General features: G+C 63.2%; 2 protein-coding genes across 3 annotated transcripts in view; one reads left to right on the top strand and one right to left on the bottom strand.

Annotated features, from left to right (window-relative positions):
* COG8 (component of oligomeric golgi complex 8) overlaps positions 1 to 6,053 on the top strand; it is a 7,115-nt gene extending 1,062 nt beyond the window's left edge. The window contains exons 2-5 of one of the 2 annotated variants that reach the window (XM_075939788.1): positions 305 to 512; positions 1,138 to 1,956; positions 2,102 to 2,270; positions 5,734 to 6,053. In XM_075939788.1, coding sequence (XP_075795903.1) covers positions 305 to 512; positions 1,138 to 1,956; positions 2,102 to 2,270; positions 5,734 to 5,891 — 1,354 coding nt within the window. In that variant the 3' untranslated portion in view covers positions 5,892 to 6,053. Of the gene's footprint in view, positions 1 to 304; positions 513 to 1,137; positions 1,957 to 2,101; positions 2,271 to 2,652; positions 3,290 to 5,733 lie in introns of those variants that run through there. The other variant, XM_075939787.1, reaches the window with a different exon arrangement.
* A 3,229-nt stretch (positions 6,054 to 9,282) lies between these two features.
* On the bottom strand, positions 9,283 to 20,130 carry VPS4A (vacuolar protein sorting 4 homolog A). Its single transcript, XM_075939789.1, has 11 exons — positions 19,972 to 20,130; positions 17,158 to 17,269; positions 16,665 to 16,812; positions 12,642 to 12,703; positions 12,237 to 12,356; positions 11,860 to 12,016; positions 11,573 to 11,721; positions 10,947 to 11,028; positions 10,646 to 10,865; positions 10,287 to 10,427; positions 9,283 to 9,670 (listed from the first exon to the last, which is right to left on the bottom strand). Exons 1-11 carry the CDS (start codon positions 19,990 to 19,992, stop codon positions 9,569 to 9,571), a joined length of 1,314 nt encoding a protein of 437 aa, XP_075795904.1. The 5' UTR covers positions 19,993 to 20,130; the 3' UTR covers positions 9,283 to 9,568.
* Between the last annotated feature and the right edge of the window lie 1,156 nt (positions 20,131 to 21,286).

Here is a 21,286-nt window from a genome sequence, read left to right on the forward strand (position 1 = left end):
TCCGCGAGAGCTGCAGGTGGGCGGGGCAGTCCCCTTCCAGGAGAGCTGCAGGTGGGTGGGGCCGGCCCGGTGGGGGCGGGGCCACTGGGGGTAGCAGCCCTCTTCCAGGAGAGCTGCAGGGGGCGGGGCCACTGAGGGGAGCCCTGAGTCTGGGGGGCCAGATGCAAGGAAGCCAGGGGCAGCATCCAGCCCCCGGGTCTAAGGTTTCCCACCCCTGCACTAGGGGTGAAATGGGGACACCTGGCCAGGGGAAAGGAGGCCACAAGGGTTCTGCACGGGTCTGAGTTCTCCTACCTTCCCACAGGACCTTCATGCGGGATGCCGAGGAAATCGCCTCCAGCCGCCGCATGAATAGCCTCACCCTGAACCGCCACACAGAGATCTTGGAGATCCTGGAGATCCCGCAGTTGATGGACACCTGCGTCCGCAATGGCTACTATGAGGAGGCGCTGGAGCTTGCTGCCTACGTGCGCCGACTTGAGAGGAAACACGCCTCCATCCCGGTCATCAAGGTTCGTCCGAGCTGGGCTGCCCACACTTCTGAGGGGCCTGCAGGCCCTGGGCATGGGATGAGCTCCTCAGACGGTGGCTGGTGTGTGTCACCAAAGAAATTAAGAACTAGGGTCATCAAATCAAATAATAGGCAGCAGGTTTAAAACAAACAAAAGAAAGTTTTTCTTCACTCAGCACACAGTCAACTTGTGGAACTCCTTGCCAGAGGATGTGGTGAAGGCTAAAACTTTAACAGGGTTCAAAAACGAGTTAGCTAGATTCATGGAGGTTAAGTCCATCAATGGCTATTAGCCGGGATTGGTAGGAATGGTGTCCCTAGCTTCTGTTTGTCTGGAGGTGAGTGACAGGAGAGGGATCACGTGAGGATTACCTGTTGTGATCCCTCCTTCTGAGGCATCTGGCATTGGCCACTGTCAGCAGACAGGACACTGGGCTGCATGGAGCTTTCGTCTGACCCAGTACTGCCATTTTTATGTTCTTATGTTACCTCCATGCAGCGAGTGGGGGCTTGTTCTAAGGGGAATGTGATTTGGGAGGTGGCACTTGGAGTTCAGGTGTGGGGCATGGTGCCCGATGCTAGGGTGGACTGTCTCGTTGCTGAGGTCTGTCTCTCCCTGGCTCTAGGGCATTGTGGACGAAGTGCGTCAGTCTTCACAGCTGATGCTGAATCAGCTGATCCAGCAGCTGCGCACTAATATCCAACTGCCGGCCTGCCTGCGTGTCATTGGCTACTTGCGACGCATGGATGTCTTCACGGAGGCCGAACTGCGCATCAGGTTCCTGCAGGCCCGAGACGCTTGGCTCCAGTCCATCCAGGCCTCCATCCCTGATGACGACCCCTACTTCCACATCACCAAGACCATTGAGGCCTGCCGCGTCCACCTCTTTGACATCATCACGCAGTACCGGGCCATCTTCTCGGACGAGGAGCCGTTGCTGCCTCCTGGCGAGCATGCGATCAATGAGAGTGCTGTCTTCCATGGCTGGGTGCTGCAGAAGGTGTCACAGTTCCTAGAGATTCTGGACAGTGACCTCCAGCGGGGGGTGGGCAGCCGCTTGGAGTCACTGCTGGGTCAGTGCATGTACTTTGGCCTGTCCTTCAGCAGAGTGGGGGCTGATTTCCGGGGCCAGCTGGCCCCAGTGTTCCAGCAAGTCACAATTGGCACTTTCCGGAAGGCAGTTCAGGAAGCTGTGGACAAATTCCATGATGAAATGAACTCCTACACACTGATCTCCGCTCCTGCTGGCCTGGGCAGCACCATCCCTGTGCAAGTGCCAACCGCCCAGCCGGGAACCCTGCAGCCTCCCATGGTGCTGTTGGAATTCCCACCTCTTGCCTGTTTCCTAAACAACATCCTGGTAGCCTTCAATGATCTGCGTCTCTGCTGCCCGGTGGCTCTTGCTCAAGATGTGACGACTTCCCTGGAGGAGGCCCTTGGCAAGGTGAGACAGAGAGCAGTCACCAGGCTGTCAATTTCAGCTTTCCGCTCCCTTCTGAACCCATGTCTTGCTCGCTGAATGAGCACCTTGCTGAAAGAGGACCTCACGGTGGTTACGCTTGCGCTTTCTCTCTCTCTCTCTCCTGCAGGTGACCAAAACAATCCTGGCTTTTCACCGGGCAGAAGAGGCAGCTTTCAGCAGCCGGGAGCAGGAGCTTTTTGCTCAATTCTGTACGGCATTCCTAGAAGACCTGCTCCCCTACCTTAACCGCTGCCTCCAGGTCCTCTATCCTCCAGCTCAGATAGCACAAACCCTAGGTAAGAATCCCTCCTTCCCCCACCAGAGAGGGATTATGAAAGTGCCGACTCTCACGTGGAGCCTGGGCAAATCTGCTGAGCAGGTGGATCCCCGAGACGGAGCTTGGTCCTGCCTTGAGGGCGGGGGGCTGGACTCGATGACCTCTCGAGGTCCCTTCCAGTCCTATTATTCTATGATTATTCTATGACCCCTGACCTTGAACCCCTTTAGCTGCTCTGCTCTGGTTCTCCTGGGAGATCCGGTGGCTGGAGTGCTCAGAGCCCTCCCACTAATGCCCCCAGTCTACAAGGATCCCTGCCTGAGCTGTGTGAGTTTGTCATGGTCTCCGTGTCCCTTTCCAGATGGGCTCTGGGTGAGTTAACTCTCTGCTCTCTTGGCCAGGTGTTGCCCCCACTCAGCTGCACAAGTACGGCAGCCTGGGCTGTGTGGATGTGAATGTGATCAAGGAGCCACTGGCTTTTCTCCTGCCTGTGAGGGAGGCCCCGTTCACTCCAGCTGAGGAGAAGGAACCAGCCCAGGAGAGCCCAGCACCTGCACCAGCCCCAGAAATGCCAGGGCCGGAGCAGGGAGTAGAACTCTGTGTGCCTGAGGAGGAGAGCAGTGAGTGCGCAGGGGATGTTCTGCAGCCTGATGGCCCTCTAGCCACAGCCTAACAGGGTGGGGACTGGCACAGCTTGCCCTCTGTGCTGTGGGCATGTGCTGAGTGAGTCCAGCCTCGTCGGAAGCCTGTGGGGTCTTGCCCCTCGCGGTGCTGGGTGTGGGACGTTGGCTGTGTCTGGTGATGGGGAACAGTACGGAGTATTACAGGCCCTGTCATCTGTAACCACTTCCTTGGGCTCCCTGTAACTGGCCCCTGCAGGTCTCCTGGGGCTGTCCTGGGTGGAAGGAGGCTGTAGTATCGAGTGGTACTTTCTGACTTCGGAAGCAGGTTCAATGATGTACATACCTCTGAAAAGGGCTGATTGTTGCATAAATAAAGCTCTTTCGTGTATTCTGGGCTGCATTTGCCCCGACCCCAGCTGCAAGCAGCTGCTCTTTGCATACTAGGCAGCTATGGCCTGTGTGTCCCTACCCCAACCTGACAAGGGCTCAGCTGTCAACGATCATCAGGGATGCTGAGCCGCTGCTGTTACCCCCGGGGCTTTGGGCTCGAACCTCTGATCGTGCAAGAGGCAACTGCTGGAGAGAAAGTCAGTGTATTTGCAGAGGTAACATGGCAGCATGCATGGAGGGGAAAGAGCTGCACAGGGCAGCTGTGCTACAGGGTGTCACAAGGAAGAGGGAGACCAATTGTTCTCCTTGGCCGCTGAGGACAGGACAAGCAGCAATGGGCTTAAACTGCAGCAAGGGAGGTTGAGGTTGGACATTAGGGAAAACTTCCTGCCTGTCAGGGTGGTTAAACATGAATAAATTGCCTGGGGAGGTTGTGGAATCTCCATTTTAAGAGCAGATTAGACAGATGTCTGTCAGGGATGGTCTAGAACTCTAGATGGAGCTTGGGCCTGATGTGAAGGCAGGGGACTGGACTTGACCTTCCTGGGCCCATGGGGTTGGCTTTCAGAGGGCTCCTAGGTGGCAGGTGTGTTTTCAGCCCATGTGACGGGATTAGGGCCAGGCAAGAGGACGCAGGGCAGTGGAGGGTGAGAATGCGTGTGTGTGTGTGTGTGTGTGTGTGTGTCCTGTGGTATCCTGCTGCCCCTCCCCCCCGCTTTGCTTTGCCTGCCTGTTCCAAGGGTGCCCGCAGGAAAGCGCAGGGCCGGGGCAGCACTGAGTCAGGCACAGGCTACCCAGCAGCCTCGGGCCAGTGGAGCAGATCTGTCCCTGCCTGCGGGTGTGCCTCAGGCCTGGTGCACCCTGGCTCCCTGCCCACAGGCCCCTCCCTGGGGGGGGGGGGGGGGCTGCTGATGTGGCCGGAAGTTACAAGGACAAAGTACAGGCCTGCACTGCCCCCCCGACATGGGGCTGCTCTTGCTGTGCGGGCGGGGTCCAGCGTTCCTGCCAGTCATAGCGCCCCTTTCTGCAGGCCCCGCCCCCTTCGGCCGGGGGCGGCGACCCCACCTTCCACCGCCAGGGGTCGAGCGCGCCAGCGCTGCCTGAAGAAACTACATTTCCCAGCGTGCCCCGGCGCTTCCGGCTGCGCCCCACGCCGCGGGCGGGGGCAGGGCTCCGCTGCACGTGGGCGCGCAGGCCCGGCCGGAGGGCGCAGCATGGCCCTGCCCTGGGCCCGGGCGCGCGGCTGCTGGCTCCTGCCCCGCCCGGCCTGGCAGCACGTGCGGCGGCCGCAGGCGGGATCGGGGCCGGGCCCCGCGCAGCCGCGCTCCTACTGGCGGTGGCTGCGGCGCAAGGTGCTGCCGGCCCCGCGCCCCCCCTTCCAGCGCGTGTGCCAGGTGGGCGCCCCGGTGCTGCGCGCCGCCGCCGCGCCCCTGGATCCCGCGCAGCTGGCGCGCCCCGAGGCGCAGCGCCTGATCCGGACGCTGGTGCGCGTCATGCGGCGCCTGCCCTGCGTGGGGCTGAGCGCGCCCCAGCTCGGCGTCCCGCTGCAGGTCTTCGTGGCCGAGCTGCCCGAGCGGCTGGTGCTGGAGCACAGCCCGGCGCTGCGGGCCGCCCGGCGCATGGCCCCGTTCCCGCTGAAAGTCTTCGTCAACCCCGCGCTGCGGGTGCTGGACTCCCGCCTGGTCTCCTTCCCCGAGGGCTGCGAGAGCATCGCCGGCTTCTCCGCCTGCGTGCCCCGCTACCAGGCGGTGCAGGTCTCAGGTAGGAGGCCGGGCACCTTCCCAGCCCTGCCAGGGGCTCCCCGCCGCGGCCCTGCCTCGCCCGGCCCTGCCAGGGGCTCCCCGCCGCGGCCCTGCCTCGCCCGGCCCTGCCAGGGGCTCCCCGCCGCGGCCCTGCCTCGCCCGGCCCTGCCAGGGGCTCCCCGCCGCGGCCCTGCCTCGCCCGGCCCTGCCAGGGGCTCCCCGCCGCGGCCCTGCCTCGCCCGGCCCTGCCAGGGGCTCCCCGCCGCGGCCCTGCCTCGCCCGGCCCTGCCAGGGGCTCCCCGCCGCGGCCCTGCCTCGCCCGGCCCTGCCAGGGGCTCCCCGCCGCGGCCCTGCCTTGCCCGGCCCTGCCAGGGGCTCCCCGCCGCGGCCCTGCCTTGCCCGGCCCTGCCAGGGGCTCCCCGCCGCGGCCCTGCCTTGCCCGGCCCTGCCAGGGGCTCCCCGCCGCGGCCCTGCCTTGCCCGGCCCTGCCAGGGGCTCCCCGCCGCGGCCCTGCCTTGCCCGGCCCTGCCAGAGGCTCCCCGCCGCGGCCCTGCCTTGCCCGGCCCTGCCAGAGGCTCCCTGGGCTGTGCCCCCGCCTTGCCCGGCCCTGCCAGAGGCTCCCTGGGCTGTGCCCCCTGCCCCCGCTGCGAGCCCTGCCCGGGGCTGGGACCTGCCCGCCAGGGGGAGCGGGGTGGCAGCGGCTCACCTGGGCTGTTTGCTTCTGCAGGCCTGAACGAGGCCGGAGAGGCCGTGTCCTGGCAGGCCAGCGGGTGGGCGGCCCGCATCGTCCAGCACGAGATGGACCATTTGCAGGGCGTCCTGTACATCGACAAAATGGAGAGCGAGACCTTTGTGAACCTGCACTGGATGGAGCAGAACGACTGAGCCCGGCCTGGGCCCTGGCGCCGCATCCTGTGTGTGGCTGGACTGGCTTGGGCTGTAACCGGGCGCTTCCCCAGCCCGGCGAGGGGCAGGCAGCAGCACTGGGAGCCTCTGCAGGGAGGAGCTGCTCCCGCTGGCACCCAGGAAAATAAACAGTGCACAGCTGAGCTGTCTCTGTGCCTTGGGGGGGAGGGCTTGTGGCTGGGTGGGACCACCCCTCCCTTGCCTGCTGATGCTGTGCCTGACACCTCCCCACGGGGAGCCAGAGCAGGCAGACTGGCAGTTCCGGGGCTTTCCTAGCACCTGCCCTGGGCTTGCCAGGCTGGGTCCATTTTGCCTGTCACAAGGAGGGTTAGTTTTTATCCCGTGCACCCAAAGGCCTGAAGTGTCGTCTTCCCTCCTGTCAGAAAGGCCAGTGGATGCAGCCAGCCGACCTCCCCATCCAGGGGCAGATGATAATTTTGCGGGGCCCGGGGTGGCACAATTTCATGCAGGCGCCTTGGCAGCAGCTGACCAAAAGCAGCGTGCGAGAGGCGAGTGCATGGGGCAGCTGCCCTGCCCTATAACTGCTGCTGTCCCCATCAGCCTCCTGCTGGGAGGGGCTCTAGCAGCTACCCCCCTAGTGCTGGGCCTAGGAGCTAGATTGTGCCAGGCCTGTGTAGCAGGAAAGGAGCATGATTGTGGAGTGCTAGACCAGGAAGACTCATTCAGCTTTACTCCAGGAAAAAACAGGGAAAGCCTCACACTTGCAGCCCTGGTTCTTTTCCAGCCCTGCCCCTGCAGCTGCCTGCAAGTTGGCCAGGGCATGGCTCGTCCCCCAGCTGTGGCAATCTCAGGTCCTTGGGCCTTTGCCAATGTGCAAGCAAAGTCTTGTGGGATTTCCTGGCAGCAGGAAGCGTTGTGGTGGAACCCAGCTGGCTGCATAGGCCAGGCTCTCCTGCTGTCAAGCTGCAAGGCAGCATGTGAGTGAAACACACGGGTGCCATCTCAGAGCTGAGGGAAACGGGATGCTCTTCCACAGAGCCAGGGCTGCTGTGGAGGTTTCTTTGCAACCTGGCCCAAGAGCTGCTAACACCAAACACTGCCCCACCCCGAGCCCTTGTAAATTCAGCCGTGGCTGCCCTGCCTCACATAGGGCCAGTGTTCCCTGTAAGCAGAGCACATGGGCACCCACCCAGAAGAGATTCAGGTGCTGCCCAGCTGATTAGCAAAGCAGCCTCTGATTCTACTGGGGGGTGCGTCTAGACTGGCAAGATGTTGCGCAAAAGCGACCACTTTTGTGCAAAAACTTGCCAGCTGTCTACACTGGCCGCTTGAATTTGCAGAGGAGCACTGACTGTAATGTACAAAATCGGTGCTTCTTGCGCAAATACTTTCACGCTTCCGCTCGGGAAAAAGCCCTTTTGCACAAGAATACGTGCACAAGAGGGCCAATATAGACTGGGAAGAACTGTTTTGTGCAAAAAAGCCCTGATAGCTAAAAGGGCGATTGGGGTTTTCTGGCGCAAAATTGCCTCTAGCCTGGCCACGGATACTTTTGCACAGAATCATCGGTGCCAATCCAGACGCGCTTTTGCGGAAATACTTTCAACGGAAAAACTTTTCTGTTGAAAGTATTTCTGCAGCATCATGCCAGGCTAGATGCAGCCCTGGCAGGGCGCTGCCCCACACGCCTTGATGCAGAGAACAAACATTATTTGGCACATGGAGAAAATCAGAGGGACTGCTGGGCAGGGTGGCAGGGTTTCCCTAGTGAAGCCAGGGGGCAGCCCAGGGCTCGCTCAGGAGCTGGATGGGTTGGGATTAAGCTAGAAGGGCAACGTGACACTATGGTCATGGAGTGAAAAGAAAAACATTCTGGTTCAGTGACCTGGTGATCGGGGGAGGGGGTGGGCTCTGCATTAGGCCCTTCCCCCGCCCAGTCCCCGCGCACCCCCCCACTAGGCAGCTGTGAGCTCGGATCCCCTGCTACAGCACCCAGCAGAGCCCCAGGCCGGGCTGGGCCAGGCTTTGAGCCTGCTTGTGTAGGCAGCATTAGGTGGCCGTAGCCCTCCAGAAGCAGGGCCCAGCCTGCCCACGGGGTGCAGAGGAAAGCAGGTGGCAGCCCTCACCTCCTCCAACAGCCAGAACTGCCCAGGGGGCTCCCCCAGACTCACCCCTGGCAGCGAGGCAAGCCCAGCCCTGGACTGTAGGCTCAGCAGGCTGCTGCTCTGGCCCATGCCGTGCATGGCTTGACCCCCACAGGCAGCAAGGGGACCTCAGAGCCCGGCCTGGGACAGCAGCCCATGGCCCTACCCGGGGCTTTGGTTCACATGCAGCAGTCACCTGGCTCTTTCCCCCTGGGCACCTGCCCCCCGCAGGCCTGCTCAGACGGATCACAAGCCCAGGGCTGGCAGAGCCCTCAAGAGGCAGCGAATCCCCTGCTAAAGGCAGGACCAACCCCCACAGGGACTTAAACCCCTCTAGGGCCGAGATTCCACCCTGGCCACAGACGGGGGAAGCTTTGCCTGGAGGGGCAGGGCAGAACAGGCACCTGGAAGCGCAGACCAGGAGGGGCTCGGGCCAGCTGCTCTGCCAGGCCCTGGGCTGGGAAGGGGCACCAAGGTACCAGCCTGCACTGAGCAGCAGCCCCAGGAACTGCCCCCCTCTGGCAGCTTGTCCTGCAGGCACATCCAGCCCCAGTGCAGCAGGTCCCTGCTCCTGCCACAGGGATGGCTGGGGGGGGAACGGGCCTTGCCCCCTGGCCCCAGAGCACCCAGCAGGGCCGGGGGGGCTTAGCTCAGACTGAGCCGGTCACTGGGCTCTTACAGGAGAACAGCCCAGCAGGGAGCAGGATCAAGCTCTCAGCACCACCCTCCCCTTGCCCGATATTCAGCCACACTCCTGCTGCCAGCAAGGGAGGGCAGCTGCACGCCTGGGGCTCTGCGGCAAGGCCCACCGTGGAGGGCTCAGCCACCCAGCTGGGACCAGGGGGCTGCACTCAGGAAAACAGAGAGCTCAGGCGGGGGGGAGGGAAGAGCAGGCTCCTGCTGGCTGGCAGCAGCAGGCAGGAGAGGCCCTGCGGCCGGGGAGAGGGCGTGAGGCAGGGTCTCCATCGTAAGGGCAGTGCCAGGCCCCGGGTCAGCAGCAGCGCTCTGCCCAGCCACGAACTGCCTGAGTAGCAGGCAACAGGCAACAGGCAGCAGCCAGCCCAGGAGATGCGACACTCAGGGCCTCCCTGGAGCGAAGGCAGCCCCGCCCAGCTGTGCGTCCACATCTGTCTCCTCTGGCAGCGCCGGCCACTGCTGGGGAGGGGAGCCAGGCCCCCGAGCCTCGGCCAGAGCCTTGTCCGTCCCATGGGAGCGTCGCCTCGCTGGCTGGGTGGCCCCGAATCACTTCTATGTTTGTGCCGGCGCAGCTTTTGGATCATTTTTATTTTTGTATAAACGAGACAAAACAAGCAGCATTAAGTTAAAAAAAATAATTAAAAAAAAAGCAGGAAGAGTCGGGACACCCGGGGAGGGGACTGTGCCGGGCTGACGGCGGGGCTGCTGTCACGTCCCAGCGGGGGCCGCGAGGCGGGCTGAGTCGTGAGCCGAACAGCCCCTGCTTGGCACCGTCCGCCCGCCGGCACTGGGGCACCGCAAGCATCCACCGCAAGGCGCGCCCGGCCAGCCCAGCCCCCACCCCGGCGGAAGCGGTTAACCTTCCTGTCCAAAGTCCTCTGAGAATTTCTTCACCTTCAGGAGGTCCTCCGCATTCACGGTGGGGCGGGTGGTGGCCAGCGAGCGCAGCATGTCTGACTGCAAACAAGGGCACAGGGCGGCTGAGGCCAACGGGCAGCCCCCGCGTCCGCGTCGCTTTGCCCTCCACACCCCTGGCGAGGCTTGGAGCTAGCACCTTCCTGTCCCGAACCACAGGCCTGGCTCCCCCAGGGCAGGTGCATGGAACGGAGGCCTGGGAGCCGGACTGGGGTTCGCCTGGTCACTGGTGACCTCCAGCTCCAGGCATTCCCCAGTGTCCCCTGGGACAGCCGGCTCAGCGCCCTCCCTTTCCTCCTCCAACCAGCATGGGGGCCCTGGGCTGTTCTGGGGCTCCCCTGCCCTCCCCCAGCTCTCAGCAGAATCGAGGGGGCAGCAAGCACTGAGCCAGGCCTTCCCCAGGGGCCAGCTGTAGGCAGGAGGAACAAGCAATTGCTCTCAGCTGCCAACTGCCCCTTTCCCTGCACGGGTTGACTCTGGAGCCTACTGACAACAGGGTAATTATTTGAGGCTACTCATTTCACCAGGCCCATCCAGCTCTGGTGGGATGGGGGGGCTGTGCGCAGGACAGCACCGCCCCGCAGCCCCAGTGGAGGGTGGGGGGCAGAGCGAGGCTGGCTGCCCCCAGGGGCTCTGGTGGTGCAGGCGAGCTACTCACCATGGAGATCACTGGCTCCAGCAGTTTGTCACTCGGCACCTCCATCCAAGTCATCTCAATGGCCCCGGGGTCTCCTGGCGAGCATGGGGTCAGGAGGTCGTCAACGGTTACACTGGGATTGGTTCGAGACGGGCCTCGCACCTGCAACAGGCCAGAGGGGACACGCCCCAGGCTGACTCCTAACAGAGGGGCCTGAGGACGCAGCGAGGAGCTCAGAGTGCAGGACCCCGCCCCTGCAGGCCAGCAGCCCCAGACTCAGGTGCGAGAGCCCTGGGTGGGGGTGGGGTGGGTGCCGGAGCCCTAGGCGGGGGAGGGGCGGGTGCCGGAGCCCTAGGCGGGGGAGGGGCGGGTGCTCTCACCTTCTTGAAGTGCGTGGCCGACTGCACCTTGCGGACGGGCTGCATGAGGGCGTCGCGCACGATGATGCTGATGTCGGCTCCCGAGTAGCCGTCCGTCTTCCTGGCCAGCTCGTGGATGTTGGCCTCCGTCAGGCTGTGGGGCGTGTTCCCCAGGTGCAGCCGGAACATCTGGGCGCGGGCCGCCTCCTCCGGCAGCGGGATGTAGATGCGCTTCTCAAACCTGGGCAGGGAGCAGGCAGGGCGGTGAGCAGCCCAGCCCCCCTCCGGCCGGGAGCAGCCTGCTGGGCCCAGCCCCACTCACCTTCGCCTAATGGCCGAGTCCAGGACCCAGGGGATGTTCGTGGCCCCCAGCACCAGGGTCCCGTCGTTGTTATTGCCGACACCTGCCGAGACGGAGAGCGAGCCTCAGGGCACAGGCCCGGCTGGAGAGCGCGTCCTGTGGGCCCCGGGGCTGGACCGCCGCCCTGCCTCCCGGGCCCCAGTCACACAGAGGGGAGGAGCCTTGGGGGGGACTGTGGGGGAAGGGCTCAGCCAGCGGCAGAGCCATGACAGACCCTTCGCATCTGCCCTCAGTCAAAGGGGGCGAGCAGGGCAAGGACCAACAGGCAGCCTGGGATGGCTGGAGTCCAGGGCCCTGGAAGGGGCGGGGCCTCAGGCAGAAGGGGCGGAGCCAGGGATCAGACTCGCCCACCTAGGCTTTTGTGGCTGCTGCTGCCACTGGCAATGTGAAGGGCCCAGGGCTCCGGCCACCACTGCCAGGCCCGGGCGGCTGCCCCTTTCGCTCCCCCTGCTGGCAGGGTCCAGCGGCGCCTCGTCCGGGCCGGTCCCCACGGGTGCGACTTGCCGCTGCCAGGTCCCGGCCCAGGCTCGCCCGCCTCTGCCGAGGGCACAGCAGCTCCCCGCCCGCCCGGCGCCAGCCCCACCCACCCTGCATCTGCACCAGGAACTCCGTCTTGATCCTGCGGGCGGCCTCGCTCTCGTTCTCGTTGCGGGAGCCGCACAGGGAATCCACCTCGTCGATGAAGATGATGGAGGGTTTGTGCTGCCGGGCCAGCTCAAAGAGATTCTTCACCAGCCTGGGGCAAAGACGGGGGCTCAGCACCGAGGGGCGGGCAGCCTCCCCGCCCCCGCCGTGCCCCGAGGGGTGGAGCGAGGACCAGCCCCCGGGGGCCGCAGGCAGGGAGCTCCCCCGACCGTCACCGCCGCCGACTTACTTCTCGCTCTCCCCCAGCCACTTGGACATCAGGTCCGAGGAGGAGACGGAGAAGAAGGTGGAGTTGTTGGCCTCGGTGGCCACGGCCTTGGCCAGGTAGGACTTGCCCGTGCCCGGGGGCCCGAAGAGCAGGATCCCGCGCCAGGGAGTGCGTTTACCTGCAACACGCCACGCACTGAGCAGGCTCCCCCACGCCGGGCCTGGGCAGAGCCGGCTCCGCACGGCGGGGACAGAGCTGCCGGACTCCAGCGCACGCCACGGGGCTTCCCTGCGCCAGGCCTCTGCCCCAGCCACGCTGCTGCCCGGGCGCTGGCCGGGGGGTTTCTGGGCCCTGCCGGGGCCAGGCTGTGGTCTCCGTGCGGCCCCCCGCCCCCTCACCTGTGAACAAGTGTGGGAACTTGATGGGTAGAATGACGGCCTCCTTCAGGGCCTCCTTGGCGCCCTCCAGCCCGGCCACGTCGTTCCACCGCACGTTCGGCTTCTCCATCACTACGGCGCCTGCAAGAGGACGGCAGCTGTCCCGAGCGGGCAGAGACCACCCTGCCCCCGCGCAGCACCAGCCCGGCCAGGCTGCTTTCCGGGGCCCGGCGGCCACGCTCGGGGGGAAGGGGGTGTCTCCTTTTCACCAGGGCTCACGAGTCTCCAGCCCTGCCCAGTGCCTGTCACAGCGGAGCCGGCCCAGTGGCCCCTCACCCCCTCCAGGAGCGGACCAAGCAGTGCCAGGCTCCCTACCTGCCCCCCTCCCCTTCCTTCCCCCGGGGCTCTGCCTCCCAGGCCTCTTACCCATCAGCTGTTCCTGCAGCTTCTTCTTCTCAGGGTTCTCGCCCTCGCTGTCGCTGTCGCTCCTGCGGAGAGGCCATGGAGTCACAGTGAGGCCCTGGGTCCCGCTACCAGGGGAGGGGGGAGGAGCTGGCCTGGCCACACCACAAGGGACCCAGCCTCACAGGGCCAGCCCCAACAGGAGCTGCCGGGGGGAATCTGGGGGCTGCTGCAGGGTATTACCCCTATGGGAACACCGCAGTGGGGCTCATCTGAGCCGTTTCTCTATGCATGTCGCTGTGCACTGAGAGTGACACGGCTGGTGCGCTGGAGCCCGTCACGGGGCACGAGCTGCCCCACGGACCCGCTGAGAGAAGGCAGGTGGCGCACCTGCAAACACAGCAGGGCCTGGGCAGAGCTCTAAGGCTGCCGGCCAGCGTCAGGACAAAGGAGATCCTGGCTGTACGGCAAGACTACAAAGGCAGCTGCATCTTCTCCATTTCGTCCTCAGCCCTGCTGCTTACCCCTGGAGCAGGCTTTCTCCAAAGGAAACCCTCACAAGACTGTATGACTCACCCAGGTTGACTGACTCGTCCAGAGGGGATGAACTACAAGTGACCATGGAGTGATCCATCTCCTCACCCATTCCCAACTTCTAACCTCCATGAACTTATCTAGCTCTTTTCTGAACCCTGTTAAAGTCCTGCTCTTCACAACATCCTCTGGCAAGGAGTTCCACAGGTGGACTGTGCATCGTGAGAAGAAAAACTTCCTTGTTTGTTTTAAACCCGCTGCCTATTCATTGCAATTGGTGAGCCCTAGTTCTTGTGTTATGGAAAGGAGTAAATAACACTTTGTACCTGCTTCCTCCACACCAGTCATGATTTTCTAGACCTCTATCTTATCCCCCCTTCGTCATCTCTTTTCCAAGCTGAAAAGTCCCATTCTTATTAATCTCTCCTCACGCAAAAGCTATTCCAAACCCCTCGTCATTTTGGTTGCCATTCGCTGAACTTTTTCCAATTCCCATATATTTTTTGAGATGAGGCAACCACATGTGCTCACAGCATTCAAGTTAAGGACATACCATGCATTTACACCCAGGCAATACGATATGCACTGTCTTACTCTTCCTGACTCCCAGCGTTCTGTTATCCACTCAGCAGTCGGAAGAGTTGTTTTCAGAGAACTCTCCACAAGGACCCCCAAGAGCTCTCTCCGAAGTGGTAACAGCTCATTTAGACCCCACCGTTGTATATGTGGAGTTGGGGTGACGTTTTCCAATGCGCATCACGTTGCATTTGTCAACATTCAAATTCATCTGCCAATTTGTTGCCCAATAACCTAGTTTTGTGAGATCCTCTGGAAGCTCTTCACAGCTTGCGTGGGGCTTAACTATCTCGAGCAGTTTAGTGTCATCTGCAAATGTTGCCACCTCACTGTTTACCCCTTTCTCCAGATCACTTATGAATGCTGAATGGGATTGGGCCCGGCACTGCCAGCTGCCCCCTCTCTCCAGTCTGAAAACTGACCCAGTCCATGAGAGGCCCTTCCCTCCTATCCCATGACAGCTCACTTTGCTCAAAGACTTTCAGGAAATCTAGGCATGGTATATCCACTGGATCCCCAGTCCATATGCTTACTGACACCCTCAGAGAGCTCTAGATTAGTAAGGCATCCTTTCCCCTTACAAAAACCATACTGACTCTTCTCCAGCAAATTACATTCATCTCCATGGCTAACAATTCTGTTCTTTATCATTTCGACCAGTTTGCCTGGTAGTGAAGTCAGACTTACTGGTCTGTAATTGCCAGGGTCACTTCTGGAGCCTTTTAAACATGGTCACACTAGCTATCCTCCAGGCATTTGGCACAGAAGACGACTTGGATAGGTTAGAAACCACAGCTAACCTTTCCGCAATTTCACATTTGCGTTCTTTCAGAACTCCTGGGTGAATGCCATCTGGTCCTGGGGACTTGTTGCTGTTTCTCAATTTGTTCCCAAACCTCGGCTAGTGACACCTCCACCTGGGCCAATTCCTCCGATTTGTCACCTAAAAAGAATGGCTCAGGTCTGGGCATCTCCCTCGCATCCTCAGCCACAATGACCAATGCACAGAATTCAGGGAGTTTCTCCGCGACGGGCTTGTTGTCCTTTAGCATCTTGAGCGTCCACACTGGCTGTTTAGCAGGTTTCCTGCTTCTGATGTACTGCCAGGTTTGGGTTTTCACTATTACTTTCTGAAGCTCTGGGCCAGCTATTCCTCAAATGCTTTTGGGCCTTCCTAATGATATTTTTACACTTCATTGGCCAGAGTTTATGCTCCTTTCCATCCACTTTCTAAGGACGCCTTTTGGGCTCTCTCTGCTGCTTCTACTTCGGTGGTTAGCCCCGGTGGCACTTTTTTGGTTCTCTCACTAGGTTTTTTACATTTCAGTGGACCCTCTATCGTGGTGTCTTCAGAAAGCTTCCATACACTTGCAGGGGTTTCCCGTTAGGCAGAGTACCTTTCCATCTCGGCTTAACCAACTTCCTCTTGTGCGTGGCATCCCCCTTTCTGACAGTTACTGCCACCGTGCCGGGCTGCTGTGGAGCCTTCCCCGCCCCGGCAGTTTTACATGTAATTATATTATGGTTTCTATGACCCAGCAATCCAGCTACAGTCGCCTCTTGGACCAGACCCTGTGCCCCAATTAGGACTAAGTCAAGAACTGCCTCTCCTCTTGGGAGTCCTATGACTAGCTGCGCCAAGAAGCAGTGATTTAAGGTGCCAAGAAATTGTCTCTCCACATCCCGCCCCGAGGGGACAGGTCCCCAGTCAATACAGGGACAGCTGAAACCCCCTATTATTACTGAGTGTGTTATTTTAATAGCCTCTCCCACCTCCCTGAGCATTTCACAGTCTCTGGCACCATCCTGCTCAGATCCCCACTGCTAGATTCGTGTTATTAGAGCATGGAATTACCATCCACGCAGACGCTACGGAAGAGTTTGGTTCATTTCAGATTTTTATTTCATTTGATTCTATGTTTCTTTCACCCACCTACCAGCATGGCCTGCTCTGTCCTTCCAGTGTATTTTGTACCCTGCTACAACTGTCCCATTGATTATCCTCATTCCACCGAGCTGCTGTGATGCCTGTTACATCAATATCCTCATTCAACGAGGCAGGCTAGTTCACCCATCTTAGTGTTTAGACTCCTAGTGTCTGTACATTAGCATTTTAAAAACTCGTCACTGTTGAGTTGTCTGCCACTGCATGATGTGATTGGATGGGACTCTTCCTTTGGCAGTTTCTCATCAGATCCTACCCATATTTGATCATCTTCACTAGGACACAGAGAATCTCCTTTTACAGACATTGTCCTGAGAGATATCTCTACGAACCACACGCTCCTTCGACTTTCCCTAGCCCTTAGTTTAGCAACCTTTCGAATGCTAAGAGCCAGCAGTCTGGTTCCATTTTGGTTTAGGTGGAGCCCATAAATCTAAACCCCTCCTCCCTACATCGTCTCATCCACGCCTTGCGACCCTGCAGTTCTGCCTTTCTCCGGCCCTGTGCGTGGAACTGGAAGCACTTCAGAGAACACAGCCATGGAGATCCAGGATTTCGATCTCTTACCTAAACGTGGCCCCTGCAGATCTCTCTCCCGCCCTTCCCTATGCCACTGGGACCTACATGTGCCGCATCCGCCGGCTCCTCCCCAGCACTACGCACAAGTCCGTCCAGAGGTCTTGAAAGATCCGCAACCCTCGCACCAGGCAGGTAAGTCACTGTGCAGTTCTCCCGGCCATGGCAAACCCACCTGTCTCTGTCTCCAATGATCGAACCCCTGATTGCCAACGCCTGCTTTTTCCTAAGGACTGGAGTCCCCCCCACCCAGAGCGGTGTCCTCAGCTGGAAGGAGGAGCCCAAGTATGGGACGGTTTCCCTCTGCACCACTCAGATGTTCTCCTTCCCTGAGCCTGTCAGCCACCTCAACACCGGTCTGCATTCCCAGCCAGGGCTGCCGTAGGCACACCAGGCCACAGCCCCGGCGCACGTACCCCTTGCTGTCATTCTGAGACTCCTTGACGGGCTTCTTGCTTTGTCGGTCTTTGCTGCGTAGATAATCCTTCAGCTTCTCCGCCCGGTCCAGGTACTGCACGCACTTCGCCCGGATGCTCTCCTTCGCCTTGTCGCTGTGAGCCTCGTCTGCCAGGCATGCGAGACACTGTGAGCAGCTGTCCCAGCAGGGGTGGGGTGAGCCTACCGCACGTTGCCCCGTGGTGGCCGGCGATGGAGAATGGCCACGAGACACCCCAAGCGCCTCCTCCCTTGGGACCATCCCACAGCGAGGTCCGGGTTGTGAGCCCAGCCCCATGTTAGATCATGCACTGGGGGATCTCAGCTGGCCACCTGGCTCAGCAGCAGGTGCAGGCTGATCTCTCTGGGGATGGGCTATTTTGGGCAGGCCTGCCTCCCAGCAGGCGGGAGAGGAAAATGGATCTCAGAGGAGTAGCAAGGGAATGCTGTGCAGGGGAGAGGGGACAGACTCACACTTGATGGCATGTAAGAAGTACTCCACAGCATGCTGGTACAGCCGCAGCGCCTCCTCATAGTTCTTGGCCTTATCCTCCTCCGTTGCTTTTGTTACCAGATCAATGGCTTTCTGCAAGGTGAGACCCCAGCTCCGGTGACCCAGCCGCCCCGGGACACCGAGGGAGCTCGCAATGTAAGAGGGAAGAGCTTCCCACCGAGGTAACAGGCCACTCACACCCTTGGAGCCATCACCTGTCTCTCAAATGAGCCTTCTGCTCAGACACGACCCACAAAACACACACAGGTCCTGGACTGGGCAAAGCCACCGGTTCCAGGGAGCAAAATCCAGGCCCAGAGCGCACCTCTGTTGCCACGCAGAGCAGCACAAGTAGGCTGGGCCTGTGCCACTGGGACCTTTAACCGCCACTACCGGGCAAGGGCAGAGAAACATGCACTGGGCAAGCCCTGTCCACATACAAAAGTTGCAGCCCCTGTTTAGGGAGAGCAGGACAGCTCCCGTACGCGGAGTTACCCTGGTTAGATCAGTACGGGTTGAACCTCCCTAGTCCAGCATCCTTGGGACCTGACCGGCTCTGAAACAGAATTTTCCAGGCCACGGGAGGCCAGTATTGTCTGGCAGCATCACCAGCACTGCCACGGCCCGCTGGGCTCTTAGAAGACATGGAGGTAAATTCGAGCTAAATAGCAGCACAGAGCACTGAGAGCCAGGCCTGGTGGCTGTGGACAGACTATGGGACCGCAGGAAACTTGGGCACACACGTGGACGTCCAGCTCACTCAAATCATGCCGGGCCACGGATGTTTCTGGCCCAGAGAGTGCTGGAGTAGAGAGGTTCAGCCTCTACAGCCGTCCTTGTGCGGGGAGGGGGGTACGTAACACTGTCCTAGGCACCTTCCCCTCGCTTTAGGGCAGTGGTTCTCAACTCGTTTCAGTCCACAGACCACCAGGCCAATCAAAACACTGTCGTGGCCCACCTCCTTTTGGAGCCATGACACAAAAGAGCAGAGAAGGAACATTTTGGCTTGAAATGGATTTCTTACTAACAGATTTTTGGTGCCTGCCCACGCCGCGTGACTTTGGACAATGTTCCTGTGGACCCCCAGTTGAGAAGCACAGCTTGAGGGCTCCTACTGGTGCCAGCGTTTTGGTAGAAAAGAAAGTCAGGGCCCAGGTGGCACGATACAAACACTGGGGCTGACCGCCCACCACCCCTAGGCAGCAGAGCTCACTTGGCGAGAGTCACCCCAGGGGGACAGGAAAGCGAAACGCCTGCCCATAGTCCCCTCTCGCTAGGCGCTGTGTCGGGAGAGGCTGCCGGTCCCCAGAGCGGGCGGCCGTGGCATGCCAAGGCAGAGCGATCCTCAGTCTCACATCTAAATCTGCCGCAGCGAGCGAGACCCGGGCCCAGGTCCCAGCGCTGCCCTGGGCCACGGCTGTGCCCAACGCCAGCGAGAAAGGCAGGGGTCGCATGGCCCAGCCTGGCCTGGCTCGGCCCTACGGGCACAGCCAACAGCCAACACACAACAGCTGCTGCCAGGCACCGCTGTCCACCCTGCATGCACAAGACCCCCGGGCCGCGGGGCCAGGGGCATCTGCCTCTGATGGGCTACGCGGGCGCTGGCAAAACAGGCCCAATTCCTATGGCAACGAGCTCCCAAGAGCCTGCAGCCCCCCACCGCCCCGCTTCCGGGGAGCCCACACCTGGGGCTGGGCAGGTGGGGGGGGGGGCTGGGGCCGGGCAGGGAGCCGGGGGGGGGGGGGCTGGGGCCGGGCAGGGAGCGGGGGGGGGGGGCTGGGGCCGGGCAGGGAGCGGGGGGGGGAGCCGGGGGGGGAGCTGGGGCTGGGCAGGGAGCGGGGGGGGGGCTGGGGCCGGGCAGGGAGCCGGGGGGGGGGGCTGGGGCCGGGCAGGGAGCCGGGGGGGGGGCTGGGGCCGGGCAGGGAGCCGGGGGGGGGGGCTGGGGCCGGGCAGGGAGCGGGGGGGGGGAGCTGGGGCCGGGCAGGGAGCCGGGGGGGGGGGGCTGGGGCCGGGCAGGGAGCGGGGGGGGGGGGAGCTGGGGCCGGGCAGGGAGCGGGGGGGGAGAGCTGGGGGGGAGCTGGGGCCGGGCAGGGAGCCGGGGGGGGGGGGGCTGGGGCCGGGCAGGGAGCGGGGGGGGGAGAGCTGGGGGGGGAGCTGGGGCCGGGCAGGGAGCCGGGGGGGGGGCTGGGGCCGGGCAGGGAGCGGGGGGGGAGAGCTGGGGGGGAGCTGGGGCCGGGCAGGGAGCCGGGGGGGGGGCTGGGGCCGGGCAGGGAGCGGGGGGGGAGAGCTGGGGGGGGAGCTGGGGCCGGGCAGGGAGCGGGGGGGGAGAGCTGGGGGGGAGCTGGGGCCGGGCAGGGAGCCGGGGGGGGGGCTGGGGCCGGGCAGGGAGCGGGGGGGGAGAGCTGGGGGGGGAGCTGGGGCCGGGCAGGGAGCCGGGGGGGGGGCTGGGGCCGGGCAGGGAGCGGGGGGGGGGGGGGGGCTGGGGCCGGGAGCGGGGGGGGGGGGGGGGCTGGGGCCGGGAGCGGGGGGGGGGAGCCTGGGGGGGGGGAACTAGGGCAGGAAGTGGGGGGGCGGCCTAGGACTGGTCAGGGAGTCTGGGGCTGGGGCCTTGGCTCCTCCTCTGGCCTCCCCCCGCAGGCCGGGCCGGGGCGGACGCGGGGCCCAGGGGCCTGGCGCAGCCGGGAGGCTTCCCGCGGCCCGGAGCGGCTCGGGCGGGCGTTAGGCCGGGGGGTGAGGGGGGGCCCGCGGGGGGGGCAGGCGGGGGGAGGGGGGCAGGCCGGGGGGTCCCGCGCTACCTGCAGGGTGTTCGTTGTCATTTCATCGCCGGGGCCCGGGGCCTGGGTCCGGCTCGGGCGGGAGGAGGCGGCGGCACCGAACCGGAGCCACCGGCCGCGCAGCTGCGACGCGGGGAGCGAGCGGGGCCCTCTGCCGGCCGCGCCCGGAACTGCCGCCCCCCCCGGCCCGTGTCCCCCCCCCCGCCCGCAGGGCCCCCCCTGACCCCCCCCGCCGGGCCCATGTCCCCCCCCGCCCGCAGGGCCCCCCTGACCCCCCCCCGCCGGGCCCGTGTCCCCCCCCCCGCCCGCAGGGCCCCCCTGACCCCCCCGCCGGGCCCGTGTCCCCCCCCCGCCCGCAGGGCCCCCCTGACCCCCCCGCCGGGCCCGTGTCCCCCCCCGCCCGCCGGGCCCCCCTGACCCCCCCCGCCGGGCCCGTGCCCCCCCCGCCCGCAGGGCCCCCCTGACCCCCCCGCCGGGCCCGTGCCCCCCCCGCCTGCAGGTGCCTAGGGGCCAGGCCCACTATTCCAGCCTCGCCCGAGGGGGGGCCTGTGAGCTCCGAGGGACCCGCTGGCCCCTGCGCCCGGCCGCGGGGCGAGTGTCCAGGCGCCGCGGGGCTGCCCGGGACCGTCTCACGCGGCTCCGCCTGGAGCCCTCTGGCCGGGTCGCGGCTGAGCCCGCCCGAGCGGCGGGGATCCAGAGCGCCCCGTGGCCCCCTCTGCTGCTCCAGCCAGGCCGGGCCCCACCTGTGCCAGCAGCACTTTGCTCTCTGGGCCTCCTGCGGCTCTTGGCTACCGGTTTCCCTGGCCAGGGCCCAGGGGATGTGAAATGTCGGTTAACTGAATAGTCGAGTAACCTCATGAATTCTTAGCGTTACTCAGCTGTTCTATGGTGCCCGGGGGTGGGGCCGGCAGCCAGCGCGCTCCAGCCCCACTTGCACGCAGCCCCCTGCCACCCACACTGCTGCCTCTATCAGGAACTGGTCCGTGAGGGGAGACAGTTTAAAAACCAGCCCCCCTCGCGGACCGGCTGCCTGTCTCCCAGCGCTGCTGCCTCTAGTACAAAGGTAGCAGTGCGGGGTGGCAGCAGCCCCTCTCCAGGTGGGTCTGAGCTGGACTCAGTCTGAGCCGCACTGCCCGCCCGCCTGGCTCCTAACAGTTTAAATGCAGAGCTGCAGCAGGTGTTGGTCCTGGACCCGGCCCAAGCCGGGCAGCTGCCCAGCCTGCTAAAAGGTGGGGAGATGCATGTCATCTCCAGCATTAACCTATACGCTTTCGCTTTTCAGTTCACTGCCTACGCGGTTACATCCCTAGTCCCGGGAGGGAGGGAGGGGACTTGT

The sequence above is a fragment of the Pelodiscus sinensis genome, chromosome 12, assembly GCF_049634645.1.
Source record: "Pelodiscus sinensis isolate JC-2024 chromosome 12, ASM4963464v1, whole genome shotgun sequence".
Lineage (NCBI taxonomy): Eukaryota > Metazoa > Chordata > Testudines > Trionychidae > Pelodiscus > Pelodiscus sinensis.

What these genes read in the sequence shown, in the direction of transcription:
- VPS4A (XM_075939789.1), bottom strand. Translation starts at nt 19,992, where the DNA reads ATGACAACGAACACCCTGCAG. An exon ending in TCTCAGAATGACAGCAAGGG is followed by an intron (nt 12,704 to 16,664) that starts GTACGTGCGCCG and finishes GCCTCTCCGCAG; the next exon opens with GAGCGACAGCGACAGCGAGG. An exon ending in GTTCCTGGTGCAGATGCAGG is followed by an intron (nt 11,029 to 11,572) that starts GTGGGTGGGGCT and finishes CCGTCTCGGCAG; the next exon opens with GTGTCGGCAATAACAACGAC.